This window comes from Schistocerca cancellata, chromosome 1 (genome assembly GCF_023864275.1).
Source record: "Schistocerca cancellata isolate TAMUIC-IGC-003103 chromosome 1, iqSchCanc2.1, whole genome shotgun sequence".
Classification (NCBI taxonomy): domain Eukaryota; kingdom Metazoa; phylum Arthropoda; class Insecta; order Orthoptera; family Acrididae; genus Schistocerca; species Schistocerca cancellata.
The window spans coordinates 10,414,211-10,439,672 of NC_064626.1; the positions used below are offsets into that span (position 1 = coordinate 10,414,211).

General features: G+C 41.4%; 1 protein-coding gene across 2 annotated transcripts in view; it reads left to right on the forward strand.

Annotated features, from left to right (window-relative positions):
- Positions 1–25,462, forward strand: part of LOC126164011 (kanadaptin) — a 318,048-nt gene that overhangs the window by 234,788 nt on the left and 57,798 nt on the right. For both annotated transcript variants that reach the window (XM_049920204.1, XM_049920205.1), the window contains exon 7: positions 24,574–24,753. In XM_049920204.1, coding sequence (XP_049776161.1) covers positions 24,574–24,753 — 180 coding nt within the window. The remainder of the gene's footprint in view (positions 1–24,573; positions 24,754–25,462) is intronic.

Here is a 25,462-nt window from a genome sequence, read left to right on the forward strand (position 1 = left end):
GTATACATTTGGCACAAATAAATTATTCAGGGATTTGTAGATATTACTCTAAAGATTCTGTTTCTCGGCATTTTTATTTTTCCGCAAAGTGGATAAAATTTTCATACGTTGTAGGGGCACAATATCTCTCATGTTGACCTGTATGTCATTGGCTTATCCATCACCCGCATGTCAATGAAAAGTTTGTTCTCGCCTGTGGACGATGACGAAAGAATATGAATAATCATGTCCATTGTTTCCACTAATTTCTTTGGGCAGGTGGAAGAGATTGGCATACCACTGCTGGGTGACCTTCCCCCCATTGATTTAAAATCACTTGTCAGCAGGAAATTTAAATGCTTCATTCATACATAAAGTGTTTTATTGTGAAATTTTTTTCCTCATTTTTACAAATGAGATATCTTTCAAAACACTTGGGAACATAAAGGCCAGTGTTACATGGCCTACAGTAGTATCTGATCTCTTTCCTCACTATCTTTCCTGCAGTTTTCCCTGGTTCCCAACAGGCCTTGTATCTTCTAGCTGGGTTTTGTTTTCTTTTCTGTTGGCAGCAGTTTTTCAGCAAAATGACATGCTGTGAGTCTGTCTGCACTTGCAACTCCAGATGCTGAATGTGTATCTTTATTTAGTTTCACTCCTTTTTGAACCAATTGCTTTGGTAATTTACAAATAAAATCTGCTAACGCACACTTTTTTGATATTTTGATTTGTGAATAATGTTGCCATTCACAACTTCCCTCATAAAAATATGGGAGAAAATCTTTTTCCGCCATTTTACAGTCTTTTGCTGGAAGGGATAGTAAGTCATCGGCTGATCTCCTCTCTCAACACGTGTTTTAGACAATTTGTAGTCTAGTACAACGTCTGGCTTTGCTACCTCAACATATCCACTTCTGGATTTTACACTGACATGTGAAGCAGTCATTGTATGCTGTGTTTTGCGATAATGATCGACGCAGAAGAAATTAATTAAAATTTGTGTTGCAGATGGGACCAGTGTGTATACGATCCGGGAAAAACCCGGGAATTTTTTCGTCGGGGAGAAAACCGGGAAAAACCCGGGAATTTTTTAGAATTCCGGGAACTTTCCTTGTTTTAGTTACCAGTTAAATTTTTGTGATTTTGACTGGTAAGAATCAATACTCTAATGAAGGATATTAATGTATCCCGCTTCTGCAGAATAATGCTGCAGCAAAAAAACATGAATGAGAGAAAAAAAACGAAAATAAAACTTGAGTCGCAAAGGAAATGCGCCATATACAACAACAAAACACAGTGCTCATACAAGCGTCTGCCAACCAAAGAATGTCAAAGGCTTTAGGAAGAATATGCAGTGCTTCCTAACAACAAATTGCCTCCAATGAGCGTGACATGACAGCTGTTTACATTTGATTCATTTGAGCAGTTGCGGGCGGACTCTCGCGATTGCGTAGTTGAGTCACCTATGAGTAGTACCTTCTCCCGCTTCTGGCTACAGATGTGTGGCTGCGCGCCACTATCTAAATTGCTCCGGTTCGGAAATATCGTAGATCTAGGGCTGATGCACAGAGCAGTCTGAGTTGTAGTGGGGAGATGGGTAGTCTCCACGTGACCTGTGTTTACGTTTAGTGATTTTGCTGTTTCCTCTTCGTTTATTGCTCTCACATTAAATGAAAACTAAACGCATTTCTGTGGCCGGGAGCTACCAAATGAATTAAAATACGTTCACATAATTACGGAAGGCTAAAATATGTTGTTAGTTTCAGGTTTTATTTCCACCTTTCTGACAGTCAAGCATTAATCACCTTGCAGAACAATAAAGTTATTTTTGTCGGTTTGCTAAAGACATTTTGCTTTTATTAATACTTTGCGCTGAGGCAGTCAATTTATTTGGAACAAAGTGTTTAATTTCACACTGTTTGCTAGTTTCAACTATGCATTTGAAATGCACGTTTTCCATCTTCTAGCTCGTATGGCATTATGTCATAATAAAGAACCAAACATGAGATAATACAGTACTGGTACTCAAGAAAATTTATATCCGAATCTGGACATACGATTGTTCACTTTAAGCCGAATTATGCATTTTAGTATAGTTCACGAAATTCCGATGCTCCTGAAGTATCCTTTGATGTCTTATTTCTTTTATGACATAATGCAAGATCTTTTAATATTTTACACGTACGAACATGCGGGCTTTCTGCGTCATCGTAGCTGCACAGGTGCAGTGACGCCTGTTATCTGGCGCTATCTGGCAACTGCTGAAACGAACCAATTTCTAACAGGTCACGGGAAGATATTGTGACTGGTGGTTTGAAAAGTGTTACTTTCAAAGTAAATTTCCTTTTACGCAAGATGAACTATGTGTGAGAACGTACAATGAATTTCTTAAATCACAGAGTGTTTGACTCTCATTTAAAAATCAACTCTTTGAGGACGACCATCTAGAAGAATTTCGAGCCCAGAAGGTCAGACATTTATGTCATTATAAAAATTTTACTGGCACATTTGTGTGATGTATCTTAAAGTCTAATACGCGCAAAATGATCAGCATTATATGTGGAAGCTTAGCTTCTCTTGCAGCTTATTAATCTTCAAGACCAATATTATTTGCGAAAGCTTTGTTTTTCTTCTAGCAAAACTATGTATATTAATTTAAACCATTAACTTTTCTTTTTGTGTGTTCGCGCTACTTAAGAGTGATCTTGCTATTGGTTGACTACACTAAGTGTCCTGTGCTGTCATCAGCTGCCGAGATCACATGGCATGAGCTATGACTGGCTTACAAAAGCGCGTCGCCTTCTCGATTTCATTGCTTCGGAAAATAACATGCAGTGAAACTTCCTGGCAGATTAAAACTGTGTGCCTGACCGAGACTCAAACTCGGGACCTTTGCCTCACGCGGGCAAGTGCTCTACCAACTGAACTACCGAAGCCGGCCGTGAGTCATGCTTCGGTAGCTCAGTTGGTAGAGCACTTGCCCGCGTGAGGCAAAGGTCCCAAGTTCGAGTCTCGGTCGGGCACACAGCTTTAATCTGCCAGGAAGTTTCATATCAACACACACTCCGCTGCAGAGTGAAAATCTCATTCTGGATAACATGCAGTGTTTGTTGGAATTTGAATTTATACCTCCGTAAAACGAAGAAATGCAGCGTACATGTTGCTGCACATCAAAGATCTTTCCAAAACGCGTTTTTTCCCCTCTGGGTTTCGTTTTCTAAAGTGCCGGCAAATTCTACGTCTGTGTAGAAAACCTTAAACATTCTAAGGATTGATAAGTTTTACAGTGCCGAGGAAAAGTATACTGTCATTTAACACAGAAAAAGTGTATTTTCATCCGGGAGAAAGTGTATTTGCAACTGGGAAATCCAGGAATTTTTTTTCTTTGTCCACGTATACACCATGTGGGACTCGAACCTGGTCTTCTTGCTTGCTAGGCAGAAATACTAACCATTACACCACCACAGCACGATGGTCAACATTGCTGCATGAACTACCCGAGTTGAGTGCCCTCCCCAACACAAACTTCAGTTCATATCTTCTGCTTATTTCCCCTTGCATTGTCACCACTAGCGAAGCAGGAAGACCCGGGTTCGAGTCCCAGCTGGTGCACAAAATTTTAATTCATTTCTTCTGCATTGATCATGTGTACATCACATTTGTCTTTCCATTTTAAGCAGAAAATGATGAAATGTCATTTCTCCTTTCTTTAGTTTTTGATTTATTAGATCTCTAGTCAAACTTACCCTGTTCTTCATCACAGTTCCAACTCCCAGTGTAGTTTCTTCCCATAGTTCTCCAAGGACTGCAGGACTTGTATAAAATTTGTCCATGTATACCACTTGTCGTTTTCCCAAGTAAGAGGAACATAGCCTCAACAGCAGGGATTTGGCAGAGTTGTCAACATTTCATTCTCCTCCAGTATAAGCTTTAACATTGCAGATGTGACCTGGTGTTGTCTTACTTCTGTGAAAAAGTCCCACCCAAACAGGTCTTATTTTATGCAGAGGGTCATGGCCTGTTTCTTGTTGAGATATCCATAGTGAATTATTGTTCACATGCAGCATCCTGAATATGGCAAAAAATCTGTCTCGTGACATTAGCTGAGAAGCAAATGATGAAACAAGCACAGTGTCTTCAGACCAATAATCACTAAGTTTAGGTGTCTTTACAACACACATATGCAAAACAATTGCAAAAAATTGATATACTTCATCTATCCTCACTGCTCTCCATTTCTTCCATAAAAGTTTTGGTTTGACTCTGTTCTGTCGGCGAAGCTCAGAAGTAGTATCAGTAGCATATATATTTGTCTCTGACTTTACTTTTAGAAACATGCTGTGATCAAAAAATTGCAACAAACAGTCTTAGTTCTGTTGATAATGTATTGACAGGAACCTGAATTCCACCCGTTTCTTCAAACAGAGGTAACTCAGGGAGTGCATCAAAATGACACCATTCATTGTGAAGGACTGGCTGTTGAACTGAATGACAAATCTGACTAACGGAAACTTGTGCATGAGCTTCTTCATACTCACTACCATCATTTCTATCAGCAGCATAGGTTTCACTCTCCAGCTCATGTGACTCATAATCATCTTCTGAAAAATCGCCAATCTCATCCAAAAGATTTTCAAGTTCAGGGCCATTGTTCAAGAGTTCTTCAATCTCTAAGTTTGACAAGCGATGTCTGTTAGCCGTATTCACTATTTATATGGTTTTACACACGGGAAGGAGACGCACAATAGCACAAGACGGCAGCTGACGTAGAACAAAACAAGCTCCAACAATATTTTGAGTGCGCACACAGTTCATGTAACACTGGTACCATTCACAAGAGACTGTTGTGTGCTAGCCATCAACAATGCACTTATGACAAGCCAAACAATTAGTCTCGCCACCTACAAATGTAAAACATGCATTTAAATAACAAATAAATAAGTCATAAATGATGAATGTATGACATACGTCCGTCAGGTTTTATGGTTAAAACATAGTGAACATATCTAGTATGTCCGTCAGCTCCAATGTGTTCAAGACTGGTGAAAAAAATAGGATAACTCATGAAAGTCATACAATAACAAATGAGGATGAGAAACAACTGAAAATACACAAGGCTTTGAAGAAGCTAAAAGTGGAATTCTAGATAATGCTTTGTTGGTGTAGTTTGAGAAAGACAGAAGAAAAAGAACTCTGTTGTATGGACAAGTCATAAAAGAAAAGGGCGCCGAGTTTGTATGAGAAATTAGATGGAAACAATGACATTGAAAACAGTACAGCGAGTGAAGACTTATTAAATCAGTGTAAAAAATGAGATGACAGTCGAAATATAATTATTTCCAGCCTGCTATCAAAACAGCTGCCAATAAATTTCCAATAAATTTGTACCAAAATTTGGTAACTTATTTAAAGAGCTTAATCAGACTCATGATCAAGTGTCTGGCTTAAACTACAAAACATTGCCTTCAAGAACTTTCAGTGTACAAAATGAGTCTGTAAAACATACAAAACTTGACAAAGATTGCTGTCTGTAGTAAAGCTACTGGCAATCGGAGGGACTGTATTATTAGTGTGTTCTAACAGGTCAATAAAAGTGTTCTCCTGATAATCCAACCTTTTTTGTGTTCCGACCATGCTCGTGGTCTTTTAAGGGATGGATTAGCGAGGTTCTAATGTACATGGCATTTTTGGGAAGCTGTACATGTGTTCAGTATTCAGTAATAAAACGCATTATATTCAATTGAAACACCATGGAAGAAATTGCAGATGGGTGTCTACCTATAATGATTATGTTGTGGCTGTGCCCTCTTGCAATATTTTGTGGTTCCTGGCTGGATGAGGAGAGGGTGGTACGATAGGTCGGTGTCCGGTTTCCTCTCACTAGAACACAAAATGCACACACGGTTAAAATACACTTTATTACGGAAACCAATTGTCCGTTGCCTCATCCCGGTGTGCCGTGGCAGCACCAGTGGGCGGCTGCAAAGGCCAGATGGCCCCATGAAGCCATGAATCTGGTGGAAGAAAAGCAGCAGAATCACACGGCAACTGACAAATGCGAAGTTGATTCTGCAAAATCACTAGGACCTGCTCTTAGATGTGTGGGCCAATGCATTTTTGGATCTTGCCTCATTCCCAGTGCTGACATCGGCCAAAAACCCTGTAAAGAACAAGATCACGCGGTGCAAAGCGATACTTGCAGGCCATTGGCGGAGCCGTATGCTGTGGTGGGTGGAGCAAGTGAAGCAGCATCCGATGGCAGCTGCCGTGCAGAAGTTCCGCCATTGGTGGTCCGTCGTGTGGGTCGGAGTGATAGAGGCGAGACAGAGTTGCAGCGCCTGTTCCCATGTGTGGGAGGTGCAAAGCTTGACCGTTTGTTGTTTGGGAGTGTGTATGAAATGTTGTGCTTCTCCATTGGACTGGGGGTGAAACGGAGCACTGTTAGATGACAAACGCCATTTCGTTCACAAAACTTTTCAAGGTCATGGGACGTGAACTGAGGTCTGTTGTCTGTAACGACAACTTCAGGCCTTCCTTCAATGCAAAAAATGGTGGACAGCATTTGAATAGTGCTACATGATGTGGTAGAGTTAATAGGCACCACAAATGGGAACTTGCTAAAATAGTCAACCACTATGAGCCAACAAGTTTTCCAAAAGGGTTCAGCAAAGTCTATGTGCACCCGTTGCCATGAGGATTGAGTCTCGGGTCAAGCTGAGAATGTCTGTGGTGGAGCAGATCGGTTCTCCACGCATGCGCGACACTGTGATGTCATCTGTTCAATGTGGGCATCCGTGCCCTGCCGAGTACAGTGCTGGCTCGCTAACTATTTAGTGCGATAATTCCCCAATGTCCTTGGTGATGCAGTTGTAACACATCATTTTGCAACACTGTGGGAATGAGCACACGCGATTGTTCACTAAGGTCACACTTTGTTGTACTGAAAGGTTATTCCAACGAGCAAAGTATCGGCGCACTACTGAGTTCTGAATGCTGTTCAATGAGCGAGGCAAGGATGTGTGAATGTGATGCAACAAAATCTTCAGATCAGGTACTGCTTCTGTGCCCTGTGCAATTGTTTCGATCTGTCAACAAGATGCATCAGGGAATCAAAATAGGAGTCAAGGCCGATTGGAAGGCAAGAAATGGCGTCACCATTGCCATGCTTTGCCTAAGTCTGTACACAGTCTTATACTGATACTGGAAGAGGAGCAAAGCCCAATGATGTAACTTTTGAGCAGTACGTGAAGGAACTAGCTTTGAAGGAAGAAACAAGGACTACAGAGGTTTGTGATCTGTCAGTAAATAGAGTTTGCAACCAAACTGATAGTAATGGAAATTTGTCACACCATACACAATAGTGAGAGCTCTTTTTTTTTCAATTTGTGAATAATTGAACTGAGCTTGAGTTAATAACTTTGAGGCAGACACTCTTTGGTCCACACAAAATGCACATTTTTTTGACGCAAGTGATGCAATGGAGCTGGAATCTGTCAAGCGTTCGGAATGAAATGAATGTAGTATGTCAACTTGCCTAGCACGGACTGCAGTTCACATACATTGTGAAGAACAGGCAGGTCACGCATTGCAAGCAAATGTGATTGGAGGGGATGCACACCCTGACTGTTTATCACATGACCGAAGTACTGTAGTCCTGTCAGAAAAAAGTCACACTTCTCGAGATGAAACACTCGAAACACTCAAAAAAAGAGTATGGAGATAGGCAGTGTGTTCCTCTGGCATTCAACCTGAGACGAAAATATCGTGAAGGTAGTTCAAACAGAAAGCGCTCGAGCAGCCAGCTGTCCCAAGTAACATTGAAAATGATGGGTGCAGAGGCACTGCCGAAGAGCAAACGCAAATACTTGAACAGGGGTAAATGTGTATTAACAGCAAACACTTTCTGTGAGTCTTCATCCAATGGTATTTGCAAATAAGCATCACGAAAATGAATCTTAGAAAAGTAACGGCTTGCGGCCAAGCCTGTCCGTGAGGCCAAGCCTGTCCATAAGTTCCTCAGGGTGAGGCAATGGATAAGTGTCAAGTATTGTGTGTGGATTGATTGTAGTTTAGCAGTCAACGCTAATGTGAATGTCACCAGAAGGCTTGGGCATCAAAACCAGTGGACTTGCCCACTGACTAGCGTGTATTGGAACAATCACACCATTGTCTTGCAATTCTTTTAATTCATTGGCTGCTTTCTCTCATAACACAATGGGAGTGGGTCGAGCCTGGAAAAACTTAGGCTGTGTCTTTCATGTTAATGTGCGCTACAAAATTATTAGCTTTTCCAAGTCCATCAGAAAAGAGTTCAGAAAATTCATTAAGAAACTAGCTACATTGTCATTTGGATTAAAAGCAATCACTGAAAGTAATTTGTCTTGGATGCTAATGCCAAACAAGTCAAATCTAAGCCAAAAATATTTTCACTATCTCTTGATTGCAACACAGTCCTAGTGTGAAATTTGTAAGTAGCAAGGGAACTACACTGTCCAAGTACTGTGATTTCCTGTCCATTAGATGCAGTGAGGTGCATGCTAGATTTTGACAGGTGTGGTGTGCCTAACCGTTCCTACGTGGCACAATTAAGGAAAGTGACAGAAGCACCTGTGTGCAATTGAAAATCAACACAACGGTCAGCTATTTGTAGTGTAACAAATAGTTTGTCGGAATGGCGTCGCAGTGCACTGCGGTGAGATGAGGACACAACCTTGCTTGTATTACTGCTAGAACCTGTAGTCTGTTTTTAAAACACTGCATTCATAGAATGTGCACGAGACCTGGTGATGTGAGAGTAGGCAGAATTGGTGTTCCTTTGCCATTGCAAGCAAATTTCCTGGACGTGGATTTTCTTTCCACACAAGTAACATTTTGCATTGTGTGACAGGCATTCTTGCCGCTTATTGTGAGTAAAACAGTTAGGGCAAGACTTCACTAGATTTGCAGTCCTGGCTACTTGTTTAGTAGGCTGTCAGCGCATCTGTGTTCACGTTCGTTGTGGCAGCTGAGTGTCGTAGTCGCGGGGAAGAGGCGACTCGACCCGACAGATCGGAACCTTATCAAATTTTTTGGCAGTTGTGATGCCAGAATCGAATTGTTCTAATATTTGCATCACTTGATGGAGCAAAGGATCTGAGTACTTGAGAATCTGTTCTCTAATTCTGCTATCAGGAACATTGTATGTGATTGCATCACAGATCATCGTGTAACTATGAAAGTTGCCATAAATACACTTGAATTTACACTTCCTAGTGAGACACTGTAAGTCGGTACACGATGGATGGTACATCTGTTCTGGCTTTTTCTTAAGGCGGAAGAACTGAAATCTGGCTGCCAAGATCTGAAGCTGCTGTTCACAATACTGACTTGATGGATCTACTACTTCATCATAGGAGAGAGCATCTGGAGATGACATAGGGAAGAGTTTTTGAATTAAGCGAATCACAGGGGTTCCCCCCGATGGATAGGAAATAATGAGATTTCACTGTACCGTGAATTCAGTGGACTTGACAATGGGCCTGGAACTGGGTGAGATATTCGAGCCAGTCCTCTCGTTTTTCATCTAAGTGCCGAAATGGTGGAATGTTGTTTTGTAGCACTTGTTGGATCGGTTGGGTGGTCGGTTGGGCAGACGGTGCAGCTTGGGCGGCAAGCAATTGCTTTACAGTAGACAGCAATGTGGCAATTTGCTGGTCTGAAACTGAAAAATATGACTTAGTTCCAGAGCAGGAACAGGGGGTGGAGGAGACAGGGTAGCCATCGTAAACCTTACAAATTACAGCAAAATATTAAACGACAAATAGAAAAGCGATGTGCAAAGGCTCTGAAAAGGGGAATAGATTAGCTCTGCAGCTCCCCTCCTGTAATACTTGCAACAACAAGAACAAATTAGCAAATAGAATCACTGTAATGACAAATCCCCTGCAGCAATCTAGAACACAGAAAAAGCAAACAAAACTTGTCGATCAGAGTCGGCACCACTTGTTGTGGCTGTGCTCTCTTGCAATGTTTTCTGGTTCCTAGCTGGATGTGGTACGATGGGTAGGTGGCCGGTTTCCTCTCACTACAACAAAAAATGCAACATTGTTAAAATACATGTTATTACAGGAACCAATTGAGTACTTTAACTTCTCAATCATGTCCAATCTGAAGTTCTGTTGTTAATAGCAGTCAGTAACATGTACTGATTCTCGAATCTTCTCCACGTCCATATCACAACTATATACAGTGACTAACGTTCCCTCACAGCTAGCTGTTAGGTGAGGATTAGCATTGTGGAAGACTAGAGCACAGTGTGACATATTGACGTGCTGAGATTGAGATCGATACAGCTCGGTCGGCGGTGGCAGCCTATATGTTCACTGCCCAGGGCGTTGTCGGCATGTAGCCTGGGGGCACGTCTCGGTCTTCTCTTGTCATACGCGCACTTAGTTCAGTGCCTGCTATACAATGTTTCCTAGTGCCAACCCACGTGCTGGCAAATTATACTTGCACTTAATAAAATAATAGAAAATATTGGATGAAATGTGAATATTAGAACGGTGAAAAAGCCACTTATTGTGTGAGGGAGGCATTCACCAGACGATTGATACACAAATGTAAAATTAAACACTGGAGCTCTGACCTCATACGTGTTATTCTGCAAAGTATTCTCTGTCTCTCAATTTCAGAACTGACAATTCCTTGATGGCTTGTGGTGCCTCCTGTCCCATTTAGTACAATTTTCCTAAATTTGTTTCAGTAAATTTTCGTTTGTTATCTGAACTACAAATTTAATCTTATACATTCTTCTGTGGCGCCACATTTTAAATGCTTCTATTGTCTTCTTGTCTAAACTGTTTATTGTCCGTGTTTCATTTCCTTATAAGGTTACACTCCAGCAAATACCTTTTTTGAGTGTGTGACTATAAAATAATGGGTCTGATGCTGTGACAGAGTAAGTACGCGTGCACCAAAGATGAAAGACCAATAGCTGTGAAGCGTGAAGCACTCTCAGTCGAGTGTGGCAGCTCTGATGTCTGTAGACAAATCAGTGCAGCAGTGGCCTTCTTTTGTGTAATAGTTGCTGGAAAAATGATAAAGGTCATAATAGTGCAATGAACTGATGTGAAGTTTCACATGTAACAAGAAAAAACTGTCGTTTATCCCTTTCTTTTACTGAAAGAAGAGTACGGCAATGACTGTTTATCGTGTACCCAAATTTTGAGTCATTCCAGCAATTTCAAGATTGCTGAGAAGGTGCTGGAGATCACTCAAACCCGTTATGCCCTGCTACAAGAAAAGCAGTTGAAAATATTGAAAAAGTAAGTAATCTGATTTGATCTGACTGTCGGCTGAGTATTCGATTGACTGCTGAAATTTTAGGAATTGACAAAGAATGCATAAGACAAATTTTATGTAATCAATTAAACATGAGAAAATATGTGAAACGGATGCTAAAAATTCTCATAATTGAACAAAAAGAAGATGTCTGTACTGACACCATGAATACTGTTGAAACTGGCTGTAATTTCTTGGAAAGAATGATAATGTAATAAATCAATTTTTCACTTACGATTCAGAAACTAAGTGACAATCCTAGCATTGGAAAGGTCCAGCTTCACCGAAAGTTAAAAAACTCAAATGAGCAAGTCAGGATTCAAAGTGATAATGATATTTTTTTATTCTATTTTTATGGAATAGTGTATGTTCACTGGGTTCCCGTAGGTTTCACTATTAATCAACATTACCATCTTGAGATTCTTGCTCAACTCTGTGAGAAAATGAGAAGAAAACTATTCAATTGTGAAAGAATAAATCATGGGTTCTGCATCAAGACAACACACTGGCTTATACCGGCATTGTCTGTAAAGAGGTTTCTAGCAAAGTACAGCATTTCAGTGTTAGACACCCACCTTATTTGCCTGACCTAGCATGATGTGACCTCTGTCTATTCCCCAAGATCAAATCTGCACTAAAAGGAACAAGATTTCAGTGTGTTGAGGCAATGAAATAAAGAGTAGCATGTGTCATAAAGAAGCTCACAGAGGAAGACTTCCAGTGCTGTTCCCATCAATGGAAAATTCACATGGAGCATTTTAGGGATAGAGCTGGGGAGAGTATATTGAAGGTGACGACAAATATTATTGGTCTCATGAGCAACAGCGGTTTACTTTAGGCTTGTTCTGCACACCTACGTCACACATTCTCTGAAAGCAAATGAGCATTGAGTAGTGTTCTGAGCACTTTGCTGTGAATGTTATAGATAGTGTGAGGACTGAATAGGATTGTAGTGAGTTATTTGGTGAATTTTTGTGGCATTTGTTGTGTGTTGTCATCACTGATTGTGGTGGTTAATGGCAAATTCTACATAATAAGCAAGCATGAGACATAATTTTATGGAAACGTGCTTTCTTCGTGTGCAGAGCCCGTGTATGCACATACCGCAGGTATTGCTTGCAACGGACAACACTGCAATCCCCATTCTTGTCTAGACCTGCTCAAACCACCATTGTTCACGAATTCGACTATAGACATGTACATTTTTTAATAAAATGCTTTACAGCAATAGTTCTGTTATCCTATAGCTACACCTCGTATATCGTCTTTGCTGTGGCCATCATCAGTTATTTTGCAGACCAAATGCCAAAACTGATCTGCTAATTTCAATGCTTCATTTCCTAATGAAGCTCCATCAGCATCAAGTACATTCTATTACCATTGTTTTACTTTTGTTGGTGTTCATCTTATAACCTGTTTTCAAGACAGTATCCATTCCATTTGAAATACCAGCATAAGCAGAAAAATTTCAGGAAGAAGCTGAAGTAATCCATTCAAATGATCTTCCAGGTCCTTAACTGTCTCAGACAGAATTACTGTGTCATTGATGAACCTTAAAGATTTTATTTCTTCTACCTTAATTTTGATTCGCATTCCAAATTCATCCACAGTTTCCTTTTTTGCTTGATCAGTTGCAGGTGGAATGACACTGGATATAGGCTGCTAGAGAACAGAAACAGAGCTAGTATGAGTCCGATGTTCAGGTTGCATACTTTATAAATTAAAGCACCACTGTTACATCAGTGGGCTGCCTTGGTTGCCACTGTCATTCCCACAAGTATGAGTCTGAGAACTATGGCACTGCTGTCGCTTCATATTTGTCAACTCGTTGTCTCTTGCTGATTCGTGCAGGAATATAATGCTGGCTGTGACTTATTCGTGTTTTTAGTACAGATAAGTACACAATGTTATTGCTGTAAAGTAGCACTGACAAGCAAAATGACAGAATCAGATGCCCACTAACAAAGCTATATTTTATAAGAGTGTGAAGAATGTAAGATTGATTCATAGAACACAATTGCACTTGAAACTTTGTATTCTTGTTTATCCCATCTCCACTATGAGAAAACATATTGGCTGAATCAAATGAAAACTGGGCACAGAGCAATGCCACTGTGACAACCTGCAGTCAATTGTGTTGTTTATTGTACATTTCTATGAAAATAATAAATTTTTGAAAATGTAAGTAATTGGATATAAAAAATGGAGGCTGAAGTGTATGGCTTTGCCTCGAATGCTAAGGCTGTATGCGAGGGAATGTTTGGCATGGAAAGGACCGCAATTGTCAAAATGTAAGTATTGTTGTTGTTTAGTAGGTTTAATGTTGAAAGAAGTGTGTAGCTGACCTTTTGTGAGGATGAGATCAGTTTCAAGGAAAATGGTGTGGCATTTGAAATAGGACCATGTGAAATTTAATTGGGGGAAGGTATTTAGAGATTCCAGGAGTTTTAACAGCTCAGCTTTGCCATGACTCCATATGCCAAAGATGTCATCAATGTACCTGAAGCAAACCAGGGGCCGAAGGCTTATGGATCCCAGGAAAGCCCCTTTCAAGTGACCCATAAAAATGTTGACATAGGAAGTAGCCATTGTGGTTCCGATGGCTGTAGCCCTGGTCTGTTTTTATATCTGCACTTCAGAAGTGAAGTAGTTGTTGCTAAGTATAAAGTTGATTAAGGTGAGCAGGAAAGATGTCATAAGTTTGGAATCAGGAGGGTGCAGACTGAGGAAATGTTCGGCAGCAGGCAGACCGTGTACATGGGGGATGTCGGTATAGAGGGAAATGACTGTTGCTGGCTTCAAAGCACCCACCAAACGTACATCCGCCTTAGTTGATCGACACCTGCAACCTGTAGTACAAAGCCTTCCCTCCTGTATTAAAGACACCAACCAATCCCCAGATCGTCTGAAATCTGTGCCTGTCCCACTCCCACAGCGCGAACTCGCTCATCACCATCGATGCCATCTCAGATGACGAGTGGGCTGTGGCGGAGACTCGAGAGTCAAGTCTACAGGCACACGGGGATGAAGGACTGGCTGGCTAATTTAATGCAAATATATGGCGTTCGTTTCTGATCTCCGAGGTACAATCCTGCCTCACTCCCCTCTCAGTTACTTCTTGCTTTTCCTGTTCTTGGATGTTTTTAACTGCATCTAGTTTGTGTAAATGTCATAGGTTACCTTTTGCTCCCCGTATTTTATCCTTGCTAAGTATTTATCCCTGCTACCTTAAGAATTTCAAAAAGTGTATTCAAGTCAACATTGTCAAATGCTTTCTCTAAATCTGCAAGTGCCATAATGTAGGTTTTGCTTTCTGCAACCTGTCTTCTGAGATACGTCAAAGGGTCAGTGTCAGTTCACGATTTCCTATATGTCTGCCGAGTCCAATTGATCTTCCCCGAGGTCAGCTTCTACCAGTTTTTTTAATTGTTCTGTAAATAATTCGTGTTTGTATTTTGTGGCAAGGCTTATTAAACTAATGGTTTAGTAATACTCGTGCCTATCAGTGCTCGCCTTCTTTGGAATTATTATATTCTTCTTTAAAACCGAGGGTATTTCACCAGACTCACATATGCTGGTGACAAAAAGAGTGAAGCACCTAAAAGACACTGTCAGATATCAATGTAACTTTGTACACATATATACCACTGGCAGATGTGTAAATGATTAGAGTTACCTCGAATGAAAAACAGCCCACAGTTGCACTAAATTCTGTTTATTTTAAACCTTGACCACGGTTTCTGATACAATAATATAGCCTTCTTCAGAAGTCCTAAAAATGATCAAAATAACATCTAGACCACCTACCCATAAACTTCAAAATTAGGTAAGTGATAACATATTACTTACATATACTCTAATAAATGAAAAATGTCTTAGCCCAGTAGCACTGTCAAGACCAATAAAATAACTTCAACAGACATAAGCCTGTTTCGAATATAAATAAATTACATATGGCAACGTATGTCCTCTGCCACTACCTCTGTTAGACTGGGCGCACGGTCGTCAAATGTGCTGCAGTCCGCGCACCATAGGTGGCACTCACCACAGTCAGCTACGTCGCACCATTTATCAGGCAGCTAGTCAATATGTACGCCAATAAATTAATAGCAAGCCTACACGTGTAAATGAGGAACCATATACTGTTAATACGAATAGCCAACAGATGAAATACTGTTGCATCCAATCAGTAGAGTGGTAGAGCATTAACAATTTCATATAATAAAGTTTGTTGTATCACTATTTGATGGAAGAAATGAGACTATCATATGCAAATATAACTTCAGCTTACATTATACACTCTAATATCTTATAGGGCTAATTCTACCAGCCGACCCTAGTCGTTCTACATAGCCACACTACCAATAACTGATATTATTTCTACGACTAGCACCCTAGCGCGTGATTGCGGTAACATGGTACGAGGTGACAAAGGACACATTAACATATCTGTCTCAACATAAACCACTGTTAACATAAAAGCAGCTCATGTCTCTTTATGACAAATTCCTACAGGAGCACTGTCCTAAAACATTAGTTTATCTCAAAAGATAATCATACAATCGTATGGCACAATTGAGTAACTACTAGTGCCTATCTGCTATGCCCAATACGGGCTGAAAACCTTCAAGGAAGCTGGAACTTTTCAAATAACACTGATCATTCAGTAAATTCCTACTGTCAACTTTTTGTGCTTGTATATCTGCACCTCCTCCAATAAATCTAATTTCATACCCTTTTCTTCTGTACACAATAGTTCAGTGTCGTTATCAGGTTGGGGCGTATGTCCTTCTACGATGATCTGTTCAGCAAACGTTGACCCATTCTTATTCGTACCCATCCTCGACGGCATACGGTCTTTATAACTTATGGCTATAGATCTATCTGTTTTCCCTATGTTATATGCCGGGCAATCATTCCATTTCAATTGATAAACTCCTGATTGCAGTAGCTTATTATAAATGTTATCGCTGAAACAAACAAAATTCCGTTCGAAGCTATTGTTGGTGGAAAATGTTACATTACAGTCGTGTTCGTGGAGGCCACATTGCATTTTGTAAGATATGTTTCCTAGAAACAGAATAGCTATAAATCTCTTACGTTCATCTCTTTTGTTCCTGGACCTCATCAACGTGTAAACTGTCTTTTTTGTTTTGCGCTCATTTATATCGTTGATTATGTTGGGGTTATAACCATTATTGCCATCAATCTCTTTTAGGGTATACACTTCTTTTTTAAAGTTAGCCAGGGTAAGGTGTAAATTTATTGCCCTGTGTACACTCAAATTGGAAAAAGCCATTTTCTGTGCCCACATATGCGAGGACCTGTAGCTAACGATGGGATAGAGTTTAATATTTATCGAAAGCTTACATTTATGGATTGTGTCATTCTCAACAGGTTTAATATTTATCAAAAGCCTACGTTTACAGATTGCGTCATTCCCAGGTTTGAGATAAGCATAAATATCAATGTTGTCAAATAATCATTCACCTACAAGGTGATCCACAATCTCCTTGATATGTGAAAGTTGAAAGAATCGATACCTGTCTAATCATAAAGTGTAGCTTTAGAAATTACTCAAAGTCTGTCTGATTTTACCATTCAATTTTCTAGTTAAGACTAGAGGAGATGCCCATTGGTTTGCAGAAAAGGATTTGAAAACACCAATTTGTTCCAGTCTTCATCCCAGTGCGAGGCACTGGATGTGTGTAGTAAAACTTTGGTTGAGCAATGTTCTCAAGTGTAATGCACTTTAGAAAATTCTTTGGGTGTCTCAATATGTCATTGAACAAATGTCTGTATTTTTCACACAGTTGCCGAATGCTGGCCTCGGAAACTTGATTATTGATAGCATGCACGTTACCTTAAATATCTAAACTGTACAAATTAAATGCACCCGTGCCAAAAATATTGGGACTAGATCATATTTTTATATTTTGCTTGCAAAGTATATGTCACAAGAACAGAGATACTTTCACCATTGTAGGCTGTGAGGTGCAGACATGATACCTGTAGCTTAGGGTGTCCCAACTGCTTATATGTGCACTTATTAATTAGTGTGACTAAAGCACTGGTGTCTAACCACAACAGTGCAGTGCAATTGCAAATCTCTGAAGAGACACACAGATGCAGTAATTCCCCTGCATGTGATTGTCATTTCTGACTTTTGGAAGACTGGCTTCATAGGATTTGTGAATTACGGAGCATTTTGCTGGTTATCGATTTGAGGAGAGCTAATCTGAATGAGCAAAATTTTGCACTGTGCACATAGGTCTGCAATTCCTGTGAGTTTTGTCATGAGGAGTGGGTGAGAATTCAGAGTGTGAGATGATATTGATTTTCATTTTCTGAAATCTAGAGTTATGTGAAACAGAATTTATATTTTTACGATTCTTTTGCTACCAACTTGCTGTGTGTGTCCTGGCTTATGGCGATGTTGGCATTCAGCTCGGTGGGAAAAGCAGTGTATATAGTCGTGTGTTACACAGACACGAGAGTGTGTGAAACTGCAAGAAAACTTCATGTACAGTTAGTTCATGCCCCAGCTTTCAGCTATTGCCAACAGGTGCCAAACAGTTATGGGCCGCTTAGAGACTAAGATTGTTACGCTTTAAAATCTCAGCCCGTATCCTGTTGTGAGCAGTGCTCTGAATAATTGTATTGCAAAGCATTTTGTCTTCAAATGGAAATCCTAGGGCATAGTTAAATTTGCCATTACTAGTTACGTCCTCGAGTTCATCGATCCGTTCCTTGTCGTACTGATTATTGTGACAGCAGATATGGAAGAACATGATATGTGCAGCATCTACACAGATCTGTGACTAAAAAATATCACTGATTGTCCTAGCGACGTCCTCGTAGGTTAGGTTTGGGGCTCTACTTGGAGAAACAGCTTCCTACACAAGAAAAATCACCACACTCCTACCTGTGAAAAAAAGAAAGAACATTGTGGTCCACCTGACATTTTATAGGCTGAAAACTGCTTCTCCAGTCGAATTTTGTGCTCTATCTAGTTGACGTGTTTTGCATTGAAAGAATGAAAAGAAGGGGCCCACACTCGGCTTTAAAATGCGAGAAAAAAATTTTCAGTTATTTTCCAAACTGTCGAAATAGAAAAAAAATGTTTATTAAGGTAATGTCATTTGAAGTCAGTGATATTTAATCGTATCCCACGGATCCGATCCACAACGATCTCGTCCTCGTCACCAGAAATGTTTGTCGTGTCCGTAGTGTGTACGAGATGGATCGGGCAAACCTCGAACACTTCAAACATTTAATAAATGACTGAAACGTCGACACATTTACTTACAATATGTTCAGTGAAGTAACATTATACAAATCTTTAGTATCGCTAGTAGCCCGTTCGACTCATTCTAGGAAATATTAACAATGTCGTGCAGTGTTCGTAGTTGTTGTCACACTGTGAATCTTTCGAGACACGGGCAGAGCTCGACGGGTGGACCCGTTTGCACGCAGTGTGTGTAAACGAAGACGGGGTAATCTGCTTTTGTCTGTAGTGCCGTCGATAGGAGCGTGTCGAGGCCTGTAGGCAGCGGCTGCTGAGGCATCTGTCGGGGTCGCTGTTGTGTGTGAGGTCTTCTTCTTAGATGTGGCATCATAGACATCGCCATTGCTGTGTGTGCTGTATCTCACTTCAGCTTATCCATTTCTTTTTGGAAATTACCTGACCTACATACCTCATTAATGGTTCTAATATTCCATACCGTGGCCTGTAGGATGCCAGTTTTGTTTCTCCTGACGGTGGTAGTCCCCACTAGGAAATTCGAATGTGGGACTGTCTTGCCTCCGGAATACTTTACCTGAGAGTATGCCATCGTCACTTAACCTTGCAGTAGAGCTGCATACCTGTGGGAAATATAATTGCTGTAGTTTCCCCCTGCTGTTAGCCATTCACTGTTGCAGTTAGCAAGATAATATTGGTTAAATTTTACAAATACGGATCAGTCAATTGTCCAGGCAGTTGCCTGTGCAACTACTGAAATGCATTGCCTCTGCAACTACTGAAAAGACTCCTGTCCTTCATCAGGAACGACGTGTTTGTCTCGCCATTCCACAGATACTCCACCGATGCAATTGCTCCTACAGTACGACCGACTGTATCGTCGAGGCCCGCGAGCCATCTCGGCACGGCGAGGTCCGTGGCTATCCGTCGTGAATAAGGTATTTTGATATCGAAGTCATTTGTCCGTTTTGAGTGCAGCAGCCGTGTTATCACTGTGTAAGAGGGGCTCACAGCCCTTGAAGACCACAATGACAAGTTTTTGACGACAGTGTTGTGGCTTAAATAGAAAAAATTCAGTTTTATTGGTAATTAATCCTATTCTTATTTCACTCTCTATGTTCAGCAGCAGTTTCTAAATATTTCGTGTTTACTTTTTTCTAAAAGTTAATGTATAACTAAAATTATGATTAAACAATGGAAAACCCAGGATGGAATGTAACAATATTATGAGAAGGAAAGTTGCCCTCACTATATCGCGGAGTTGCCGAGTCGCAGAGAGACACGACGAAAACATTTTCACAGTTACAGCTTTTGGCCAGTGGCCTTTGTCAACAATAGACACACATATTCACACACACCAAATGCAACTCACACACATGACTGCAGTCTCGGGCAACTGAAATTACACTGCGAGCAGCAGCACCAGTGCACGATGGGAGTGGCGATTGGGTGGGGGAAATGAGAAGGTTGGGGTGGGGGTGGGGAGGGATAGTATGGCCAGGATGGTGGACAGTGAAGCGCTGCAGGTTGGGGGGGGGGGGGGGGCAGGAAGTACTGGAAAAGGAGAGAAATAAATTAAAAAACAAAATAAATAAATAAAAAAGACTTGGTGTGGTGGTGGAATGGTGGCTGTGTAGTGCTGGAGTGAAAGCAGGGAAGAGGCTGGACGGGTGAGGACAGTTACTAATGAAGGTTGAGGCCAGGAGGGTTACAGGGACGTAGGATGTATTGCAGGGAAAGTTCCCATCTGTGCAGTTCAGAAAAGCTGGTGTCGGTGGGAAGGATCCGTATGGCACAGGCTGTGAAGCAGTCACTGAAATGGAGGATATCACGTTTGGCAGCGCGTTCGGCGACAGGGTGGTCCACTCGTTTCTTGGCCACAGATTGCCGGTGGCCATTCGTGCAGACAGACAGCTTGTCGGTTGTCGTGCCTACGTAGAATGAAGCACAGTGGTCGCAGATTAGCTTGTAGACCACGTGACTGGTTTCACAGGTAGCCCTGTGTTTGATGGGATAGGTGATGTTTGTGATTGGACTGGAGTAGGTGATGGTGGGAGGATCTGTGGGACAGGCCTTGCATCTAGGTCTGTTACAGTGGTATGATCCCTGGGAGCAGGAGTCGTGTAAGGACGGACGAGTATATTGTGTAGGTTCGGTGGACGGTGGAATACCACTGTGGGAGGGGTGGGAAGGGCATTTATCATTTCAGGTCACGACAAGAGTTAATCAAAACCCTGGCGAAGAATGCAATTCAGTTGCTCCAGTCCTGGGTGTTACTTAGTTACAGGGGAATACTCCTCTGTGCCGGACGGTGGGTCTTTGGGAGGTGGTGGGAGACAGGAAACGTAAGGCGTGGGAGATTTGTTTTTGTACAAGGTTGGGAGGATACTTATGGTCAGTGAAGGCTTCAGTCAAACCCTCAGTATATTTCGAGAGGGTCTGCCCATTACTGCAGATGCGACAACCACGGGTGGCTGTACTGTACAGAAGGAACTTCATAGTATGGAATGGGTGGCAGCTGTCGAAGTGGAGGTATTGCTTTTGGTTTAGTAGGTTTGATATGGACGGAGGTACTGATGTTGCCATCTTCGAGGTGGAGGTCTACATCTAGGTAGGTGGCTTGTTGGATTGAGGGGGACCAGGTGAAGCAAATGGAGGAGTAGTTGTTGAGGTTCTGGAGGAATGTGGATAGGGTGACCTCACCTTCAATCCAGATAGCAAAGATGTCATCAGTGAGTCTGAACCAGGTGAGGGGTATAGGATTCTGGGTGTTCAGGAAGGATTCCTCTAGATAGCCCATGAATAGGTTGGAATAGGATGATGCCATGCGGGTGCCCATAACCCTACCCCAGATTTGTTTGTAGGTAAGGCCTTCAAAGGAGAAGTAATTGGGGGTGAGGGTATAGATGGTCATGGCGTCTAGGCAGGAGGTTGTTGGTTTGGAATCCATTGAGCATTGGGAAAGGTAGTGTTCAATAGTGGTAAGGCCACGGGCATTAGGAATGTTAGTGTACAGGGAGGTGGCATCAATAGTGATGAGCAGGGCACCGTATGGTAAAGGGACAGGAACCGTGGAGAGTCGGTGGAAGAAATGGTTGGTATCTTTTATATAGGAGGATAGATTCCAGGTAATAGGTTGTAGGTGTTGTTCCACGTGAGCAGAGATTCTGTCAGTGGGGACACAGGACCTGGTTCTACTCAACCCAACAAGCCACCTTCCTAGATGTTGACCTCCACCTCAAAGATGGTTACATCAGTACCTCCATCCATATCAAACCTACTAACCATCAGCAATACCTCCACTTTGACAGCTGCCACACATTCCGTACCAAGAAGTCCCTTCCGTACAGCATTAGCCACTCGTGGTCATCGCATCTGCAGTGACGAGCAATCCCTCTCGAAATATACCGAGGGTCTTACGGAAGCCTTCACTGACCGTAATTACCCTCCCGACCATGTACAAAAACAAATCTCCTGTGCTTTACCTTTACAACCTTTCATCACCTCCCGAAGTCCGACAGTCCAGCCACAGAGGAGCAGTCCCCTCGTATCTCAGTATGATCCGGAACTGGAGCAACTGAATTGCATTCTCCACCAGGGTTTCTATTACTTCTTGTCATGCCCTGAAATGAGAAGTGTCCTGCCCACTATACTTCCCACCTCTCCCACAGTGGTATTCTGCCATCTACCAAACCTACACAATATACTTGTGCATCCTTACACTACCCCTGCTCGCAAACCCTTACCCCCTGGGTCATACCCTCGTAATAGACCTAGATGCAAGACCTGGCCCACACATCCTCTCACCACCACCTACTCCAGTCTAGTCATCTATCCCATCAAAGGCGGCACTACCTGTGAAACTGGTCATGTGATCTACGAGCTAAGCTGCAACCACTGTGCTGCATTCTATGTGGGCATGACAACCGACAAGCTGTCTGTCCGCATGAATGGCCACAGTCAAACTGTGGCCAAGAAACAAGTGGACCACCCTGTTGTTGACAAGCTGCCAAGCATGATATCCTTCATTTCAATGACTTCTTCACAGCATGTGCCATATGTATCCTTCCCACCAACTCCAGCTTTTCTGAATTGCGCAGATGGGAACTTTCCTTGCAATACATCCTATGTTCCTGTAACCCTCCTGGCCTCAACCCTCATTAGTCACTGTCCTCACCCATCCAGCCCCTTTCCTGATCCCATTCCAGCACTTACACAGCCACCATACCACCACCACCACACCCAGTTTTTTTTTTATTTATTGTATTTCATTTATTTATTTCTCTCCTTTTCTGCTACTTTTCCCCCCGTCCCCACCTCTGCCCTGCCTGGCACCCAAGCTTCAGCACTTCACTGTCCGCCATCCCCACTGTATTATCCCTTCCCTTCCCTGCCCCACCCTCCTCCTTTCCCCACCGAGTCACTACTCCCATCGTGCCCTGCTGCTGCTGCTCGCAGTGTAATTTAAGTTGCATGAGACTGCAGTCGTGTGTGTGAGTTGTGTTTGCGTGAGTGTGTTTGTGCCTTTGTGTGTCTATTGTTCACAAAGGCCATTGGCCGAAAGCTTTAAGTGTGAAAATATTCTTGTTATGCCTATCTGTGACTCAGCATCTCCGCTGTATGGTGAGTGACAACTTTCCTTCTCATAATACTGTAAAATTATGATCAGCTCATCTTTGTGCTAATGGAGGTTCTCTAAAATTTTCTACTGTAGAGCTTCCAGTTAGCCATTATATCAATGAACTGTCTTACCAGTGTCAGTCTAAAACTGCACAGTACTTGCATCTTGCACAAACAGTGCAGATCACGGCTTTGTGCTACCGTATTGAGGGATCGTGTTAAAAGAATCTACACATTTCCTCAAACAAATTAGGGTATTGCTTAGTATACCATAGTGCAGCGGAGTGCATTTTTGTAATTATGATGTGGTTTCACATTACATTCTTTTTCATAAAATAATAAAAGGCTTTTGCAAATGTTCTTTTACACAACATTTGTGATACTGTATGCAGGGATTGCAATTTCAGTTATTCACCTTCAAAATACATCCCGATTGCCACAGAAAGTTTTTTTTTAAATTGAATGTTGGCACATTTCATTGCTAATATTTACAAATATCTGTAAAATATGTAATGCGTTATGACTTACATATACACTTGCAACTAACATAATTTTAGGAGTAGTGACCAATTTGGATGATGTCAGGTTCTATGGCAGAAAATATCGATTCAAAAACACACATACACTGGGCAAATTTAATATAATTTTATACTTAACTCGGTCTGTCCTGATGTAAATCCAAATAGAAGCGTCGTGTAGTTACAGGCGTTGTAACTAACAAGAAGTCCTACTCGATCCTTAATCATTATCTGATGACGAACAGAGGCCAGAGTCTGTTACACTTGTACTTGTGACTCTATATCATCTGAGCTGACTTTGAACATAGAGTGAAAACTGAAGACTCTGGGCGCTCAAACACCAGAGCCTGACTGTGAATCCAACACACTGGAGATTGAAGGCTCTTTATGGCTGCCTTTATCAGTGTGGTGCATACCACTGGCAGCAGGGATCTGACACAAAGTGCCCTTCAGGCTGCTGGCAGTTGAAGAAAGCTGTCACTCGTGGCTGCCTCTTGCACTAACCTACATAAATGCTATTGCCGACCTCGTATAGCGGAATGATGCCCTGTGCATGGTATCGGTTACTGGCAGTTATATTATCTGAAGTGTACTACATGAGATATTTCTCATAAGGCTAATAATCACTGGTGTGTGCAGCTTTTATAAGAATCTGACAAGAGTGACGATATAGGTGATACGTGATTCTTGAGGGGCTTAGGAAGGAACCAAGAAGTGTGTAGCTTGACTTCTGCAGTTAAGTGTAATTCTGCAGGTAGAATATGTACTAAACAACTTGAGTGTACATGAGTAGTTTTATAACTTTTAAGTCCGTACTATGTGTCTATAGAACACAGTATGTCAGAATTGTTGTAAACATCGTAAATAAACTAACAGACTTATTTTTGTTTACAGATTCAATTACAGTCACTCAAGAGTGAAAGGGATCACTTACAGAAATTGGTGAATATTGCAAAGCCAACCAGCTTGCCCGAACTCGTCCCTAGCGAAGAGCTATCAAAAGTGCAGACTAGCAACAGAGCGGCATTAGTTGCCGCAGTCAAAAGAAAAGTAAAGGAAGAACAGATGAGCAAAGTAACTAAATCATATCCACTCACTTTGAACTTACATACTTCTTCATTAGGTTTTCTTTTTCATGTCCAAATTTATCTTCTGATGTTGTTCCTATAAAAATGTAAGTAAACATACCTTACGTCGTTATAAGTGTAAGATGAAGTTGGACAAAAAAAAAAAAAAAAAAAAAAAAAAAAAAAAAAAAAAAAAAAAAAAAAACAGATGGAAAAAGTAATTAAACTGTTTATTATTGCAAAATTAATCTCCTGAGACAAGGTGGTCAATGACTTCATGCAAAAACTTGTGCAGATGCCTACAGAATCATGATTATACCCTGAAGGAAGAGATTCATGGCAGTCTGTATGCTTTGGATGAAGACATGCACACATGAGTTCAATCGGAAGTCTGTAGGCAGCCACAAACATTTTTCTGTTTATTGACTGTGGAACAAATGTGTTAACAATTGTGCTGATTACTTTTGAAATAATAAACAGTTTGCTTACTTTTTTCCCATCTGTCTCATTTTCTTTTGACTATGGAAAGTATTGAGATAATACAAAATTGTTAAGGCATTCGTGGCCACTTGTTGACAAACAGTCTATGAGCAAAAGATCCGAGACCTATTAGATCTGACGACGTACCGAAAACTAAGTGCAGATCCGATGCAGCATATCACACGGAATACGAATCGATTAATCAAGGCGTCTTCTCTGCCGGCGGACATACAGAG